The sequence below is a fragment of the Dysidea avara genome, chromosome 2 (genome assembly GCF_963678975.1).
Source record: "Dysidea avara chromosome 2, odDysAvar1.4, whole genome shotgun sequence".
NCBI lineage: Eukaryota > Metazoa > Porifera > Demospongiae > Dictyoceratida > Dysideidae > Dysidea > Dysidea avara.
Window position 1 is genome coordinate 46,656,270 of NC_089273.1, and position 20,120 is coordinate 46,676,389.

Sequence of the window (20,120 nt, forward strand, 5' to 3'; positions counted from 1 at the left end):
AAATATTTGGTTATTAAAAGTCAATATTTGTTAATAGTGCTGGGTGGTATACAGCATAGTTATCGTTTACGATATTAAGTTAATACCGGTATGCATGCCGGAATGTCAATCAACATACCATCATATCATTGAGTGGTACTGTGTGAGTAAACATCCCTAAGGGATTAGTAGCATTTAAAGGTTTTGCTGCTTGTAAAGTGGTGACCACATACCCTGCCCAGAATACACTCTGTGGTTGCCTGTGTTGTGGTTGCCTGTGTTGTGGTAGCTCACAACCCCACAACACATACAGTAAACAAACTGTGTGTTTAAGATACAGTACCAGCCTACTTGTAGCATGCTGTGATTATGTATTTATATCCTGTTGACTATTAGGAGCTTTTCCTTGTGGGATGACACGTACTTTACAACCCTTTGTGCTTTTCTTGTCTCTTACTTTTTACTATGAATTTAATGATAAATCATAATATTCAGTGTATATGATATATCATTCTCATTTTTCAATATCACCCAGCACAACGTACAAGCTAATGCTGTATAGCCAGAAATTTTGATGAAACAAACGTTTCAATTTTGCGAGCATTGATAGCTTTAAGAAAACATACCATATAGCGGGTAATGTTTTTATATTTTGTTTTGGATATTTCAAAGAGATTCTTTTCATAAATTCCCAAGTAACATGACAAAATATTTTGGTGCGAACTCATGTTTTAGTGATTGTGATAGTCAAACATTATCATTACAATAGCCAGTACACAGTTGATCCAGGACTGCCATAGTTGGAATCAACACTATCTGCTGCAACTCTAGCAGAGGCATGATCCAGCTCATGGCTGGTTACATTTTGCTCTACCTGAGGATCTTCCCTTCTCTCCAGTGCATTGGGACAGGGATTATTCCATCAGTACGTTAGTTGTCGACAAGCATCATGCGTACCTTTTGTAATTTTTGACACGTATTTTGTTTATTTTAAATCCACTCCAGACTTCAAAATATGCACTCTTCTAATTTTGAAGGCTTTGAAATTCTCTTCTGCAAAATTTTCTGCTTAGAAAATAATCCACTATACGTGAAAACCTGACACAATCATGCAAGCCTAAATTTACAGTATATAACATTGAATATAATGGGTGAATTAATTATTATTATTGTTTACATCACGCCATAGCTAAGGTTTACTTCATGACCACATTAGTATAGCTTATGGATGTTTTCCTTATTAGTAAAGTTTCACTGTAGTGTTGTTCCCTAGCCAAAACCCAAACCCACAATCACAGATTACAAATGATGATATAAAAGAACAGTATACAAATGGTACAGTGTAATTACAACCATGTTATGGTACTTCATCGTGATCTATTTTATTCAATTTTTGACAAGCTCCATCAAAAACTTGTTGGAGCTTGAATAAAGTAGAGTAGATTTTTATTTTCTTAACCCCATAATAGGTTTCTTTGCTGTTGACTTACTTACGTTATTTTTTGGGAACAGATTCCAGATTTCTGTCTTTTGAGACCATCAGTTATAATATTTTCACCTATGAGTGGGAATTACCCACTTTGCATTATATTAACACATACAAGTTAGACACTTTCTGCCTTATCATATCATACATTGTTATGAGTACTGATGAGGTGTCTATCATGAACCACGATAGTGGGTTCATAATAGGGATCGCAGTGGATTTTTTAAAATCCTAATAGAGCACTCACCCAAAACCAGCCTTAGAAAGCAGACTCGAGCAGAAAACAACCCTCAGAAGGCTTATTATCAAACACTGAACTCGGACAAATTGTGATATAGCAGTAAAAATGGTCTAGATGAAATTTGGAAACATTCAAAAATTGCAAATTTTATGCGAATTGTTCATATTATTATTCATAATATGTGACCGGATTTGCGAAAAGGTACCTTTTTCACACGTAAAATTTGACCCATTTTTTGAACTTTAAAACTTCATAACTTTTTTATCATTGCATATAATTGCTTAAATTTTTCCATGAGTGCAGATAAAGTATCTGGCTGCATTTTGAAACTAAAAGCAAGTTAATCAGTGTAAGGAGTCAAGTGTTACATCATTTTGTTTGCTGGCATGTAAAATGTGTGGAAAAGGTACCTTTTCGCAAATCCAGTCACATATTATTATTATTTTGTTTCAGTTGTGTACAGCCCAAGGCTTCCATTTTTTTGCAATAAAAACTACACAGCCTTACTTACTGAATCCTTCCGCGTGTCCATGACCCATTAATTAACCCGTACTCCACAGATCACTAACCGGCCTCCACCTCGATAAAAAGTTCTTCGCCATTGACTGCTGTTCCTTATACGGAAGAAGCCGTAGAAGAACAAAACTACGGGATCTTGTGTGCTCAGGGATGCGTGTTGTTCGACTATAGTCTTTATAACTTTAATAGATGGCAGATTGAAGTTGTGCAGCACTCTTTTACTTTACAAGATCGCCATAGTAGGGTCTCTGGTGAGCTGCCCGTCTTTGCTACGCAAAGTCGTTCAAGCGCGCATGCAAGCATCCATTTATTCTTCTTCCTAGCCATCACGGTGAGTGCTTTGTTTGTCCATTATAGGTGGAAGATAAATGGTAGTGCTGATATCATGGCTGCTTTTCACACGCAAAAAAGGTCGGGTGGGGTGTTTATTACAACCAAGAGTTCATAATATCTATATGGGGGAGAGTGTCTAACTACCAGTATGGCCTGTAGAAACACACTGCTACAAGTTCACTTTTGATCATATGTACACCTCTAGCCTGATTCTACTGATAACAGAGAACTGTTGATAGGTGATGATTGGTGTTGATAAGGTCAAGCCTTTCTTCTAAGAGAAGCCTGAGGTGTTACCATATAGTGGAAAATTTTGGCGAATTGATCATTGACAGAAATTGGCGAATAATACTTTGGCGAATGCATGGCATTACCTTGCCCACGCAATTTTAATCTGACAGCGTTGGCAACGAAGTTTTGCGATGTCTACGTACAAAGTACTACAGTTCAATGCCTCTGATTTGAATCGACGCACTCTTATGTAAATAGCTAGCTGAAATAAAAACAACGTGCAAAGTCAGTAATCGAGACTGGAACGCTGGCATGTGGCAAGCGAGGCAAGGCATTTGCACATGATGGGCACTGAGCTGAATCTCTCGAGTGAATTGCCCATCTGCCTGAGCTATTAGTCTAATACTGGCTGTGGATACTTGCGGAAGATTAACCACTCACCGCTGTAACAGTATTCACAGAATAAATTAATTCACTCACCGATGAACAGCGTCTACTGCACTTTCAGTGTTTATAAAAATGGCGAATAAAATTTTGGCGAATCCATGCATACTCGCCAAATTCGCCAAAATTTTCTCCTGCCAAAATTTTCTCCTGCCAAAATTTTCTCCTGCCAAAATTTTACGCTATACGGTACTTGTGGCAGTGTGTTTACTGAATGCACTCCAGTTAGACACTCTCCCCCATACAAATATTATGAACTCTTGTTGCAACCCTACCATTTAAAAATATTTTGTGGTCTAACCACATATCATCAACAACCCTCCCATATGGTATCCATGTCATAAACAACTTAAGGGTGTGAAACCTGACAGTCTTATACAGGAGGATTGTGTGCTACTGTGCTTATGTCACTGTAACTAGCTACTGTGTACTTTAGCACATTCTCTGATCAGCTAGTGACATTAACAGTTGCAAGCATTTATGAACATATGCTAACCAGAATTAAATTTGCTGACTATACCTATGGTGTTCCACTTTATGACACACTGCTGCTAGCCAGCTACACCTAGGCTTTCCAGGGCTAGAGCCCAGTCTAAGTCCTGGCAATTGGAATGGGTATGACTGCCAAATCCCTGGTAATCATGTAAGACTGGCTACGCCACTGGCCACTAGTATAGTTGTACATGCAGACACTGGCATAGGAAGACTTCGGCCAAGCCTAGCCATCTCCTCCTATTTTGCTTGATTAACACCAAATCACACGGTTGCTGCTGCATGCAGCCTTGCATGTTCATACGTGCAACTCATACATTTATACAAAGGTGTTGTAAGCGTCATCACTACAATAATAGCACTACAGCTACATTGTATAGCTATCTCTTCACTACCTATTCTGCTAGACAACTCTAGACCTATAATGCACATGCTTGATGTATGCATCATTCTTCTCTTTTTTTAAAAAAATGGACTCTACAGGAATTATAACACTAACAGTTACCATTCTTATAACTTGTATTATAGAGTTTCATTCTTTTCCTTCTTTTGGAATAAACACCTAAGACATCTTGTTCTTCTTCAAGTCTCCTGTGCTGTCATCAACACTGTCTCCTGTATGATAGGTGCACAATCAGTAATTTTTCTGACAGGTGGCTAGCTCGTATAGCAGTGTGTTTTCAGCAATGGCACAAAGTGTGACGATGGTGGCTGAAACACTGAGTAGACTAGGAATTAATAATATCCTATCTTATTATTTTGTGCATGTACAAATCAGAATGAAAATACAAATTAATATTGCATTAAGATATCTAGTTAATGAGTTAACCTTTTAAACTGAGGAATCTCTGTTAGCTTTGGCTTCCATAAATGGATTTGGAAAAAAGTACACAAACTAGACATATTAAAAATTTAAAATATGAAATAGGGATCGCTAAAAAAAGCCACGAAACAAGAAGGGATCGCTGGGGTGGTAATGTAAACCACAAATCCCTATTTTGACTTTTTATACTCAAATGGAGCATTTATAGAGAGTCAAAATAGGGATTTGTGGTTTACATTACCACCCCAGCGATCCCTTCTTGTTTCGTGGCTTTTTTTAGCGATCCGTATTTCTTATTTTAAATTTTTAATATGTCTAGTGTAATTTGAAGACCAAAGGATGATTTGGGCAGGCCTGGTGTTATTGTGTTGTGTATCAGCTGGTAACAGGCTTAAATGGTTGGGAGAATCATAGCGTGCTGACTGGACAGTTACAAGGTACAAGAAAACACGTAACAGTACAAGATAACATAGAAACAACACACTTAGCAACTGGCACACCTGTATGTGCATGCATAGTTTTGCTGAATAATGGCGATATTTTCCTGAACCAAAAAGCAGGACTGTCAAACTAGTTGTTAACATTTTGTATAAACAAACTACTAGTTTGGCTTCTTGTGTAGAGCCATTTCTAAGAAATAATGTTTCTTGAATTTAAAAATTGATTTTGTGACCACAGTGTCTTGTTTCAGACCACTTTGTTGCCATATTTCACGAACTTTACATATTCACAAATCTTCTTGTCTGTCCCTCACAAGTGATGTTCTTCAAACCTTGGAATTGTTAGTAAGTTCTCATGGTTCTTCATTGGTCTGATTTTTGGTTCATAGTTTTCATTATTTGGCGTGGGGACAACTCATGTTTCCATAACAACATTTGAATTCCATGTCGATTAATGAGAAGTTAAGAATGCATAAATATTTGGTAACAAGAAAAATAAAAATCCTGAATCATGAAAAAATGTGACTGGATCTGCGAAGACCAAAACCCGACACAATCGTGCAAGCCTAAATTCCAGTATAAAGCATTGAATACTATGGCTAAAATACTTGCATATTATTGAAAAATTCCAATAATTTTTTGAGTGCCTTTTTCTTAGTGAAGGAAGGGAGTAACAATAAAACCCTGGATATCATCTTATTCCCTTGCTAAAGAGGAGTTGGAAAATCTTTGTTTTGTTGCAGTAGACCCAAGGATACGGAAGTTATGAGCGTTTGTTTACGTCATGTCGAAGCGATCGTACGCGATCAGTTTTTCTTAACGAATTCTGCCTGTGTATGCAGTAAAGATGGGTGAGTAAAGGAAAGACCTACCCAGTAATTGATTCTTCTACTCATGGCAAACACGATGGTGAAAATTGTAGCTCCGTACCTCGATTCGTTGGTAAAGTTACAACCGTTTTTGTAGGCGCCTGTAATTTATTTTCCCTATACTTGCTGTACAAATCAATTTTTCTGTTGTTGCTACTTTGTAGGACTGTAACTCCCAAAGTTATTGGAATATGAGACTGAAATTTTGCCAGAGGGTACACTTGGCTAGGTAGATTATAAATATTTACTAAACAGGAATTTGAAAAATGCGCGATTGTGTTGGGTTTTTGCAGATCCGGTCACAAATGATTATAGTGTACATGTGGGCTTACAGTATCCCATAACCTTAAGGTAGTCGATACAGGTGTAGTGCTGAATTAAAAAAAAATGTTCTTTATGCTATTTTAAGGTTATTTATACACGGTTTCTGAGATAGGAACTTTTCAGACTTATGGTTCCAAGTGGTTCGGATAACTGAGGTTCCACTGTATATGATAATGACCATGTCAAGAAGGCTACAAACATAGCTAAGGTTTACTTCATGACTGCATTTAGTATAACCATCCTATGGATGTTTTCCTTATTAGTAAAGTTTCACTGTAGTGTTGTTCCTAGCCAAAACCCAAACCCACAATCACATATTACAAATGATCATATAAATAACAGCATAGAAGTGGTAGTTACAGACAGTCATATGATGGTGCTCCATCATGACCTATTTTATTATTACTAAATTTTTGACAAGCTCCATCAAAAAGTTGCTGGAGGTTGAATAAAGTAGAGTAGACTCTTGTTTACTGAACCTCACAGATAAGGTTATTTATTCTAAAAGAACTTGTGTGTGTTGTGTACTGATGATGGGTTACATCTGCTGTTGACTTACTTACATAGGTTATTATTTGGGAACAGATTCCAGATTTCTGGAAATCTGTTTTTGAGGCCATCAGTAATCCACAAATTAAGGAGCAATGCCATACATGTGAACCGGAATAACTAACTATGGTTAGTCAAGGCCACTTTCTCCATGGGAGAATCTAGCTCTTTCTTACAGGTGTATCTTTGCTAGGGCGAGATGCATACATACTGTAGGCAAAGAAACGGATGAGAAAGAATTGAAGTGTAGCTATATACGTAGCTTTATCGTACAATCTTACTACGTTACAGTAATTTTGCTGTCCGTACTATCACATCTGTCATGTACCAAAAGTGATCTGTTAGATTCTGTTTGGTTTGGTTGATATCAGTGAAAAATCAACCACTGGTAAGTCACACATTTCTAAATAGTCAGTAACTTTGCCACAGGCTTTGTATCTTAAATTTTCTCCAACATCAAAGAAAATTACATATAAGTAAGCTAACAGAGAACTGCGCATTTAGGGAGTCACTTACTGGTCAGTATTTAGATACAGTGTAAGCTAAAGTCTTTGAAGTGTATTATGTGTATGTATGCAATTAACATAGTAATATGTACAAGCACTTTACCTTATGTTGTTCTTATACTCTCAATAACATTATCTGTTCCTTCTCAGCTACCAGACAGTGGAGTCTAGTGAAGACGAGGTCAAAGAAAGATGATCCGTTGTTAGCACCATGTGCCAAGTGTCGTTATGGTCACAGTGTTTGTAGTTATAATGGAAGAGCGTATATGTTTGGAGGAAGAAATGATGATGATGGTTCAATGTCTTGTGTGGCTTGTTTTGATATTGGTTAGTGTGAAGTGTGTGTGTGTGTGTTTGTACGTGTGTGCGTGTGTGTGTGTGTGTGTGTTTGTAGTGTGTGCGTATGTGTGTGTGCATGTACGTGTAATGTTTGTACTTTTACTCATATTTTATATACTTATTTTGACTGGTTGATAAATAATAGCCACAGCTACTGTAACTTCAACAAGGGTAATTGATGTAACTACTATCTGATGGTAGCTACTATGGAACTAGCCCGCCGTGTTCATATGGATTTTCGAGTGACTTATATTATTTAACCATCCGTTTATACTGTGGATCATTTGGCTCCTGTCAAAAATGCTATTTCCTAGCTTGATCCTTCAACAGCATATTGGATGCTAACACAAAGACTTATTTCTATCTGTTAAGATTAGAAAGAATTAGCTAACACTATTACAAATTCCCTGACAAAATAATACCGAACATTGTTTTGTTTGAAGAAAATCTCCACTGCTATGCCACCCAAGAAGTAGCTGTTCCATCGTCTCTCACTGTTGCTTTTGCCCAATACTTTGATCAGACAAATCTCTTTATGCTTCAAACACTGTTAGACTCAGCAAATGCTGGCAATTCAGTTGGCACACAAAAGATCACTTGACTACCAACATGGGTTGGAGATAAAAGGAAGAAATGCAGCAGTATTTTGTTGAGAGAATGTCATCCATTCATTGCTTAATTTAAACAAGTACTGTTTTGCATAGAAGAAAACCTTTTTGTTGTCGTGTATAAAATTACCTTTTCAAGTGTATGTACTAGTGATGCACTGATACCACTTTTCACTACTGATCTGATACTGATACATTTGAGGCCAGAAACGGCCGATACCGATCCGATACCGATACTTTGTCCCACAGGCATTTCTCACAAGAAACCGCTAGTGATTTAGCTTACTAAACTCATTTGCTAATCTCATCAACTACAGTTTGCTGGTTTTGTGGCTATCAATTACGCAAAGATAATAGTTTATGGCTTCAATGAATCTTATTTTGTGGCTTACTTCAGTTTCCACTGTACTAATAATGCTAGTGGATGGCTTCTTGTAAGGAATTCATGGTTTATATCAGCTTTTGCTCAACTCCGTTCAATGCACTATGTATGCTGCCATCTTGACGTCATTTAAAGTATCGGTTGGTATCGGGCATTTATAGCTTTACTGATACAAGTCTGATACCGCCAAAATAGGGCCGATACCAATACTAGCATTGGTATCGGTGCATCACTAGTATGTACAGCCTGTATGTCAAGTCAAGCAGAAGACCATGTACTGTTTCTCTTATAATGCAAAGTTACACATTCCTCCTTAATGTATTTGTAGGTTAATTTGATCCTCAAAGAGTTTTAATTAAAACAACTCCTTTGCTTAGTGTCTCCTTCAAACATGTCTTATCAACACTTGCATCAGTGTATTCAGGTACAAGCCGTGGCTCTTATTTAGGGTGGCCCTTATGACAACAAGTCAAGGTTGCACTGCAACTACTATTCGGGCGCAACTGTTACCTAAGCTGTGACTATTGACTGGTATAGAACATGAAATATACAGTGTGTGTACAATAACATTCTCTCACAAAGCTGCACAGTTGTGTGCTAGTGGGTACTGTGTGGTATGTAATATATAGATCAAGTATTCTTGAGTTGTCCTAAATAGTGCCCACCAGTGGTGTAATTGAGTTGTAAAACCTAATGTAGAGTGTAAACATATGAGATTAGATCACAAAAATTATCACAAGGTAACCTCACCTGAGGATTGTACATTTGTATGTAGTTGAGTTAATAACATTTTGTTAATATATTCCATTGTGGCGTTTTGTGGTTGTATTTCTAATAGAACAGTCCATCATACTCAAGTGGTGTAATTTTAATGTAGTAATTAGTATAAAATTAAAAGTTGACTACCTTAGTTTAAAAGTTCAGGTACAATCCAAACCCACAATCACTTGTTACAAGTGATAGTATAAATGTCACACTACAGATAACATTGCAGTGATCTTTGTCTCCAGTTATTAGTCTTAATGACAGAATTTTTGACAAACTCCATCAAAAACTTGTCGGAGTTTGAATGAGCTAACAGTCATGTTGTTTGATCATATAATTGATAGTCTGTAATATGGAAACTACATTACTATTTAGGGGTGTAGCCGGCCAATATTTGATGGTTGGGCATAACATCAACTAAACTACACGCACAAGAAACATGCTCATGTTCATGTGAGACATTATCAAAGAAAAATATGAAAAGTGTATGAACCTACAAGGACCAACAGTATAAATGATTCATCATATACTTATTGCAATCAACTGCCAATATAGCTTACAACCTAACCACCACAGTGATATATGTAATACTTTTTCAAGTAAATGCCACATGGCCCCAAATGAAGGCCGGGGGTGCTATTTTATAAACTATAATGGACCTTTCACAAACATCAGCTTGTAAGAAAGCTTCACCCCAGAGTTATAGCAGCCAGTGTACATTTTGCATGAATCTGGTAAACCCTCGGGTAACCCACAACTTGGTTAATCAGTACAAACTGTGCACATGACACTTTATATTGTCTTTTCTCCATTTCCAGTTCCAGCAACTTCCATTTACATATGCCATTACTGTGACCTATAGTACGTTCGCGTTGAGCTGAATCCTGAGTTGTTGATTAAGAAGCCATACAAGTTCAAAGGCTTTAAACATAATGTTTATGACGCATTTATTCGTAAGTCCATGTTACGGGCGCGCACTTAATTGTTGAGAATATGGCGTCCAGTGTACCGTCAGCGAGTGCGGAGCGAAACCCTTTTGGGAAGACGTTAAACAGCCAAACAAAGTATCTACTTATGAAACTATGGGAGTACTTTAAGCAAGAAGCGAAGAAATGTAAAATTTCTATCAACATCACGGAGAGAATCTCGAAGGCCACCGGTATTGTATCATGCCTTCTTTGCTGGGTTTTGGCATACATTACGCCACGCAGGGATTTCAAGGACATCCATTAGAATGGAGCACCGCAAGAAAGGCGATTTATTTACGCCAAGAAAAAGGTACAAAATGCACTTTGCACAAGCCCGCTCAATTCTGTAATCGTCAGGTACAAATGTTCACGAGTCCTTGTTGATACAGACAGTTTTAACCCAGATACTATCAGACAAGATCCATTCATTGTACGGAAGGGAGGAAATCTATCGCTCTGAAAGATTTTGGTAAGTTAAATTTTGAAACCTGGAACTTTGTCACTTACTCCGTCTTAGGCCAAACTTAAGAATGATGGTGTTTTCTCTGGGGGTAGAACATTGCTTTAAAGAGTGTTGAGTGATATGGGATTTAAGTACAAGACGATTAATGACAAGAGGTTAGCATTGAAACTGTTTGTGCTTTAATTTCACTACACGTATGTGCAGGGTATGCTATGAGCAGCCCTGCACAGTCCATCAGTATCATAAATATTAAAGACGAACGAGGTGAAACAGAACTGAAGGAAGACCGGTTGTGTATTTGGATGAGACTTGGGTAATGAAGAACTTCTAGAGCAATTCCTCATCCAAATCGGCAGTGATAGTGAAGATGGTGATGGTGGTATTAATGAATTGTCCACTAGCAGCAGCGGGTCCAAGTCTTCTTCTGGGCTTACTTCATCTGATGTAAGATTGTTTGATATTTGCAGCATTGGTGTTATAACTTGATTTTGTTCCCCAGGAGTCATCAGGTAGCTGGGATTAAACTCTGTGAAGTACATAAAAATACAGATGAAGTACGTGTAAGTGTGTGCACTTTAATAAAAAATATCATTGCTTTATTGTGCTATCCGAAGTTGAACATACCATCCCTTGTATATTTAATCAGTGCAGGAGTGTTTGGAAGTCACTACAGGTACTATCAGCCCAAATTCATACAAACGGTATTATTTCATTTGTTGAAACTTTTAGAGTTTTTTTGGGAATGTAACTTCAAAAACAAAATGCTGGCTGGAAAAACTGTGTACATGTGTGGCGAAGTGATGAGAAAAGTATTAAAATGACAAATTGACTAAATGGGAACAGAAGACGATAGTCAGCTGTGGTGAATGTGAAGTAAAATACATGTTGTTTGGCTCACTTGCAGGAACACCAATGCTACATAACGGATTTTGAGCTGTTATAATTTGTTTTTTTTCTCTTTTGAGGCTGAAGAAGTTTTTACCTGAATATAAGCAGGCCACTTATCTTCTAAATACAGTGCAACAGTGGCCCCAGCTCTTCTACTTATGCAACTCTGTTTTACACACACAAAATCTGTTTTATTTTTCTTGTAAAAGTGTATTACAGCCTCTTACATAAGGGATGGTGAAATCATGCGTGTTGAGGGCGGGTATGTGACGTCTGGCTTCGCCACAAACATGTGTCAACACGACCATCAAAGGGCCGCGCTTTAGAGGCTTCCCCATTGAAAATGTATGGCGAAACTTTACAGTGCCATAACGGGAGTGTCTTACATTCGAATGAAGCGCTTTTAATATATTTTTAGCGGATCGAGAAGCGCTACGTATCGAGCTATACAGGAGCCCGATGCGATGTAGCAATCGTAAGTTATTAATCGTTTTTGAGGGTTCAGCTCAACGCGAACGTACTATAGAAAAGTACATTTTCCCTTTTCTTTTCATCAGCAGTAGGCTATACGGCACTTTCCTTATCAGAAAATACGCTTGACAGTTCCACTGAAATGAAATCTTTTTGCGGCCAGCACCATCCACACTGAATCTCACTGACGCTTATCACTAGCACTGAGAGTGACTTAGAAATACAGTACTATACTTTGACTCCATTTTAAATTTCAAATTTATAAACCACGCCAAGGAGTGTGGCACATGCGTCTACATGAAGTGTAATTATAGGGACTTTCCTAGGGATTTTCCACTTAATGGATCACATGATACACCCTCTATCTCTCAATCCCTTGTTTGAAGTCATTGAATGAGGTACATGTTTACATTTTACACTATTAAAGTAGGGTTGTTTTGTGTACTGCTGTGAATCTTAAACTACTTGTGATGGATGGGGGCTATGCCCCTGTTACTATTGTTTTCCAATGGTGCAGCACTTAACAATGTGTTGTTATCTCTAAGTATTTGAAGTCCATATGCGTGGTCTTGAAATGAAAATTAATTGTTTGCTATTGATGTTGTTTTGCTCATTTGCTGTTGATAATACAAACCCACAATCAAATGTTACAAGATATAATAAAGTCCATTGCCAACCAGTTTACACTAACCTGTGACATTCAGGTACAAAGTTTATCGGAGGTCAAAATGCTTCCATTATTCAAATATTATATCAAGGTGTGTTTGTGTTTAAAGTGTCTTCTTATGCTATTACAATCAAGAGTTACTAATACAGTAGTAAGAGAGAGTATCTAACTGGAATGCATTTATCAAACGTACTGCCACTAGTACAGTATCAAGTATTTGCTGCTTCCTGGCATGATTCAGTTGTGCATATTTCAATTAATCAAAGCCCACAATCAAATGTTGTAACTAATGTTATATAAATCATACTGTATTAGTTATTCACATCTGCTAGTATCATTTTTTCTTGTGGTGTTGGTTTCATAATTTTTGGAAGGTCCAACTGGGCCCAATACTGAACATGTTAATGCTGCATGAAGCATTAGGAAATGTGTGATTATGCAATACAGGTACACATGGCAACATGAGATGAAGTAACTTCTATAGACTGACAATTGAAAGTCTATTTTCACTGGACTAACCATAAAAGTTAAATGTAGACTGTAACTATAAAGTTTACTTGTTATGAAGTGATGAACAACAGAGACTCACATTTTTGCAAAGTACAAATATATTAATATGTGTTAATTTTGATTGTGGGTTTAATCACATGAGACATGAAAATTTGATGGCAAATTGAGCAAAAGTTGATAGGAGCAACTAACAGGCTGGCAAGGGGAGGGGCACTAAGTTGTGGAGAGACCAGTTTATAATTACTTCTTACTCTTGTCTTGTTAAACCAGGCGCACGCCCACAGCCGGCTGAAGGCTGGCTGTGGGCGTGCGCCTGGTTTACTGAAATTGTTTTCGTAGAAGTGTGTGTGTGTGTACCTATCTACCTATCTATGTTTGTCCGTACGCACCCACCTGAGCAAAATCGTTTAATAACGGTAAAAGCAGCTTTTACATAAGAAATAAAAGTGAAATGAAGTCTGTATTAAACTTCTGCACAGGTGAACTTTGCTCTGAGGTGGTTTCTTTTTGGCGGACTGAAATACTGGTGTGGTGACTTTCCTCAGACTACCTTCCCCTTGAGGTTTACAGGCATTTAGCAACTGAAAAACAACGGTGTAGGCCTCGTACACTACCAGGAATAGCCTATCGCTTTGAGTTGAAAGGGGGTGTATCCATTATGTACGCGAACGAAAATGAAGAGCAGCTTTGAGGCTTTGTTGAGAGAATTTGTAGGAAAAAACACGTTAGTTACACTATAAAACAGTTTAGAAGATAGTTTTGTGCGTAATATGTTGGTAAAAGCGGTTTGTTTACAAACGCTTCCTTAGCAGTGCATAGCAACGTAATTGAACGAATTACGAATATTTCATGAATTACGAAATATGAGAATTAGCTAATAATATTATTGCACAATCCAAAACTACCCTATTGTAAAGTAGTAATACATAGTTGGTTAATTCATAGTAGTATATACTGTCTATAGCTAATTCCAGATGAGTTAGCTGGCTGCATGGCGTCTGGTTTTTAGAAGTAGCACAACATCAACTTGTTTTTTTTTTTTTTTTTTGCTTGCTGCCTTTGTGAGTCTAAAAAAAGCTGCTTTAAAGACTGGAATATCTTAAATACCAGCAACATGATAATTGTTTTAGAGGTGTTTAGTTCACATGGAAGTTGCTGAGTGACAGTTTGACAGCTGCTTTGACTTTTGAGTTTGCGGTAAAATTAATGGTAGCAATGGCGTAATGTATTTTGTGCATTGGACTGATGGACTGAGCTGGAAACAGCTTGTAAACAATAATCCAGGCATTATGCATCTCTTGCAACACTGGAGACGTTACTATTGAGCTACAACTGCTGGTACTGCTCTTCCTTACAAGTCATGAAACTAGCGTGTGCACTAATTAATTGGAATACACTTATGATACATGTGTACTAGTAGGTAGGATAGAGGCTATTGCTGTAGCATAAATGTTTTCCTTTGTTGCTTTAACACTAGTGTTAGGGCTGTAGAGATGAGCCAGTACTTGTTCTTAGCAAGTACGCAGCTATAGGTTTATGTGACCAGATCTGTGAAAAAGGGACACAATAGTGCAAACCTAAATTTCCAGTATAAAGCATTGAAAACAATGGGTGAAATATTTGTGTATTATTGAAAAAATATTCTGTAAATTTTTTGAATGTTTCTTTCTTAGTGAAGGAAGGGAGTAACAATAAAAAACCTGGATATCATCTTATTTGCCTGCTCAAGAGGAGTTGGAAAATCTTTGTTTCGTTGCAGTAGACCCAAGGATACGGATGTTATGAGCATTTGTTTATGTCACGTCAAAGCGATTGTAGGTGTTCAATTTTTCTTCACGAATTTTGCCTTTGTATGCAGTGAAGAAAGGCGATAAAAGGACAAACTTACCTATCAAATGCTTCCCCTATTCATGGCAAACACGATGGTGAAAATTGCAGGCCAAGTATGTCAATCCATTCATAAGTTACAAAGGTTTTAGTAAGTGCTTGTAATTTATTTTCCCAATACTTGCTGTACAAATTGAATTTTCCGTTGTTGCTACTTTGTAGGGCTGTAACTTTGAAAGTTATTGGCATACGAGGCTGAAACTTTGCCAAAAGGTACACTTGATTATAATATGTAATAAACAGGAATTTGAAAAAATGCACTATTGTGTCGGCACGTATTGTCTATGGTGGCAATATCGGGCGAGGTGAAGTGGTACTATGCTAATATACTGGCAACCCTAACACTAGTGCTAAGTAACAATAGAAAACATCTATGCTGCAACAGTAGCCTTACCACTGCTAGTTCATGTGTATCGTAAGTGTATTCTAATTAATTAGTACACGCAGTGGTTTCATGACTTGAAAGGAAGAGAAGTACCAGCAGTTGTAGCTCGATACTGGTGTCTCCAATGTTGCAAGAGATGTATAATGCCTGGATTATTGTTTAAAAGCTGTTTCCAGTTCATTCTGTGATTCCAGTCCACAAAATACATTACACCAGTAGTAATAGAGACATTATAAGTAAGCTACAACTGCCCTGATCCGCCCTGATCAATTCATCTAAGTATTAATCAGGGGCGGATCTAGAAATTTTCAGAGGAGGTTTCAGGTTCTCTGGAATTGCAACTTCAGCCTAGCTGCAAGTTGAAGACCACAAAAAAAGGTCACTACATGGTTTTGAATGCTGTGAAGGTGATTATTTCAAAGGCAAAAGTATGAAGTTTTGCCAATAGAAAAAGCCATAATATAATACAGTATGTATAACTCTTTGTAATTTTTATCACCCAAATGAATTGTAGGGGCGCGCGCTATTTCAGAAGGGGTTTCTGGAAACTCCAGAAACCCTCCTAAAACCACCCCTGTTGATTATGGACTGACAATGTTTAGTGTTTCAATCAAAAGAAGTATGGCTCTCCCACAGGGGAGAGGGTGGATATTTGCCCCAAATTCCCCGTCTTGGATCCACCTTTGTACATACAAGCTTGTTTAGTGCAAGTGAAATAATTACAGATAGCGTTGATACATTACATGTGTGCACATATCATAGAAGTTTGTTAATGTGAAGTACGTACTGCACATGGCCTTGAAATGTGTGACTTAGTATTTCATGCAGCACAGGCATTAACCGTGACATTTTCTTGTTTGTTTGTCAACAAATAATCCAAACCCACAATCAAATATTACAAGGGAGTGTATATAAAGTGCATTAGAGGTTAATACACTAGTTTTCCCTGATGTTCAGCAAAGAACATAATTTTTGGAAGGTCTAATTGGACCCAATCCTAAACACAAATCTAGTTTGTTAGACTATTAAATTATATTAATTATGGTGTGGTAATTGGATTGCATGAGTTTGGTATGGTCTAGAGGCTGGTACACTCACTATATTAATGTGAACACGTCTTGCTATAAAACCAGATTAAATTTCCCTTCATGACAGCTTAGCAGCATCGGTTAGGCACAGCCAAGCCCAACATTGTCTCCATACCAATCCCAAACTCTTCCAAAAAGATTTCTATGGAATTTTGAAACATCCTAAATAACAAAATTATATGTACTGACTGACTGACTAACTAACTAACTAACTAACTGATGGCTGCAGACTTGATTTGTTCAATGTTTGATGTTGTCTCATCCCAAGATGTGTGTTTTCACCATCCGCAGTACATATACATACATCATGGACTTTGCTTTGTCCTTCTTTGTGTTCCAGTTCTTTTTGCTGACAATGTAAGCTGTCAATTCTTGATAGCGTGATGTGGCTTTCCTGAGGCTGTGTTGGCTATTATACTTATCACCTGTATTGTCTGCAGTGACTGGATTGATTACAGAGACGCATCTTGTGTTGTTCTTTGTAGTGCTGTGCAACAGGTGGAACATACGTAACTGAAAATAAAACGTAAAGATCACCTCCCTTTCCGTTATGTAATTATATTTGTTGTCCTAGTGCCATTCTTTTCTAATGGAAAAGAACTACGTATGCTGAACCTTACTTTTATGCCCATTTGTTAGGTAAGACCACCTTTTACAGTGACCACGTGTAGTGATACTTCAGGTTATTTTGCGAAAAATGATAATAGTAGAGGTCTTTCAAAAAGGAAAAAAAATATAAGGACACATATATTTATAGATTACCATTACGTCATGTGAATAGCCACAATAATTTACGGATTACCAGATGTGACACACTGGGTGTTTTAAATATAATAGTCTCTCTATTATCCATCCATCAATTATACAAACATTCTGTTATTTGAAATGTGGAAATAACTGCTCTATCAGAAGAAGATGTATGTTTTAATAAAGTATATGAATGGAATACTGTATATAAATGAATGGGCTTCTCTTTTCGATTATCTGAATCTACTCATAGTCCAGATAATGGAGGGATAACTGTAACAGATGTAATGTTTAACATATTGTGTAACAGGTTTGGTGGGTGCAACTTTCGAATTTCAGCTTGTAGAATGAATCACATATTCGGTCTAATACTTCTTATCGAAAAATACACTTACATATCGAGTCTCAACCTACATATACTCTTTGTTTACAATACTAAGCAACTTCCAACCTTCACTTTGCCTTTGAACAGTTTCTAACAAACATTACTAAAGTCGTACTGATTTCTACTACCCGCCCAAGTGGAACAAATATTTTCACACGATTTCAAAGATGTCTTGTAAATTATTGTGGCAGCCCACCTGACCTGTAAATACATGTATGTGTGTCTAGCTAGGATTTTTTGAAAGACCTTTTGCTAACTTATTGTTATAATACGTACATGTGTCTGGTCATTATACAGTACAGTAGTACTGTATAATATGTAAAGACAGTTTGGTTTTTGCAGTATGTCTCTACTGAAAAAAACCATCCAGTGATGGAACGAGGCAGCCATGTATATACATATTGTTTAAAGTTAACTTGTTTACAATTGATGTAGTAGTTCATTATGAGTTTAACTGGCCATTGCTTCCACATGGTGACATGTAATCATCACAAGACCATAGAATCCTGCAATTGTGCGTTAGTAATATGTGCTAGTGGTACAGCAGATATTTCCATAGAGTTCCGAGTTTTAAGATAACCAGATCTTTCCCAGACTAGTGTGAATATTTACACATGTGATAATACAAAACGTTTCCTTGATAAGCTAAATTGTTCTCTGTGTTCAACAATATTTATTTGTTAACAGATAAAGTGTTATGTATACATTGATGGAGACAGGTAGAGTCTAAAATGATCTCGTGACTTGGCTATTCAGCCAGTGGTCCCCGGGAATTTGGCAGTTAATAGGATGCATTTGATGCATTCATTTAAATATGCATATGTAGATTATTACTGTATTTATATAATTTTTGGCTGTTTCCCACCACATATACTGTGATCATTGCACTGTTAATATATATTACATTCTCTTTTCCTATCTACTATTGTAGTGCAACTTACCGTACGTTGTATTGCCAATGTGATTAAATGTACCACTCTGCGTGGGCAGTTCAAAGGCACCGCCAGTGCCATAATTTGTATATTGCACTGCTGTAGACCGCAGCGAGTGCATTATAACTTATAACGCACTGGTTGCGGTTTTTTAGACCACAACGAGTGCATTATAAGTTATAATGCACCGACCACAGTGCAATATACAGATATTGCACTGGCTGCGGTTTTGTGCAGCATAGCACAAGTGCCGGTGGTGAAGACCACTACGACACCTCACCTAATAGGTGGAAAGACACTTCACAGATCACTCGAATTCTTTTATAGCCTGACATGTAAAGGTCGATTGTGGGCCATAACGTCACCAATACGTATAATGTTTACAAGCAGCCAATGGCGATCGAAAAATCCAACACGGGTGGCCACAACTCTAGTCTACATATATATATATATATATAAACGTACTTATACACCTTACTAGTCTGGTGCCATCTTAGCCCAGATTAAACTGTAGCCCACTTCGACAATGACTCAATAAAACAAATATATTCTAAATAATACTAACCTTTACGTTCGATTGTGGTAACCAGTTTTGTCATGCCACCTGATTCGAGTTTAGCCAGTGTGAATAGTAAGAATTAGACTAGCATCGTTTAGTAGTTAGGTTTTGTTTACTTAAAATGTCTATTTAGCTACTTTTTTTTGCTTGAGAGAATCACTATGGCGATTAGTCTGGCGCTTAGTCTATATGGCGATTGAGTGATCACGCTGGCATGCTGAGCACTACATGATGAGAGTCGAACAGCGAATGCAGGTTAGTGATATAACCCATAGCGTACTAGTTTTCAATATCTCAGGTGGCTGCAGTACTGCAGGGGGAACGTCATCGCAACGTCCGGCTTGGTTACCCACAATCGATGTTAGAAACCTGGCCTTTATAAGTGTTACAGCTGTCTTGTGAGACTCTCCCCACCTATTAGGTGAGTGGTACATAACAGTTATACAACGTGCACTCGTGCTCTGCCTGTATAAACGCACTTGCCTTCGGCCTAACGGCCCTCAGGCTCGTGCGTTTATATCCTGTATAAACGCACTTGCCTTCGGGCCTAACGGCCCTCAGGCTCGTGCGTTTATATCAGGCAGAGCACTCGTGGCCGTTGTATAACTATATAATATATAATGCGTATGTATGTATTATTCTTTTCAAGATCTCAGCCTAACAAGTAGGTCTAGATCTTTCCAAAAATTAACTAACAAGTTGACAATCTTTGGTGTTGTGATATCCCTACAAATGACTATTGTTTTTATAAAGGCTGTTACACATATTGATTGTGGGTTTTGGTTTTATTATTTTTATTTTTTTAAAAACAATTTCTGAACTGAATTACACTTTTGGTTG

The 20,120-nt window shown here is 37.5% G+C and overlaps 1 protein-coding gene and 1 long non-coding RNA gene across 6 annotated transcripts in view; both read left to right on the top strand.

Annotated features, from left to right (window-relative positions):
• LOC136247473 (kelch domain-containing protein 3-like) overlaps nt 1-20,120 on the top strand; it is a 71,281-nt gene that overhangs the window by 31,186 nt on the left and 19,975 nt on the right. For both annotated transcript variants that reach the window (XM_066039185.1, XM_066039184.1), the window contains exon 2: nt 7,387-7,563. In XM_066039185.1, coding sequence (XP_065895257.1) covers nt 7,387-7,563 — 177 coding nt within the window. The remainder of the gene's footprint in view (nt 1-7,386; nt 7,564-20,120) is intronic.
• On the top strand, nt 10,272-11,880 carry LOC136247476 (uncharacterized). 4 transcript variants are annotated; one of them, XR_010697588.1, is made up of 7 exons: nt 10,272-10,608; nt 10,656-10,767; nt 10,816-10,916; nt 10,966-11,205; nt 11,261-11,321; nt 11,376-11,434; nt 11,491-11,880. It is a non-coding gene; the product is annotated as an uncharacterized lncRNA (long non-coding RNA). The 4 variants fall into 4 exon arrangements; XR_010697589.1 differs by having other exon boundaries at nt 11,261-11,315; XR_010697590.1 differs by having other exon boundaries at nt 11,261-11,315; nt 11,408-11,434.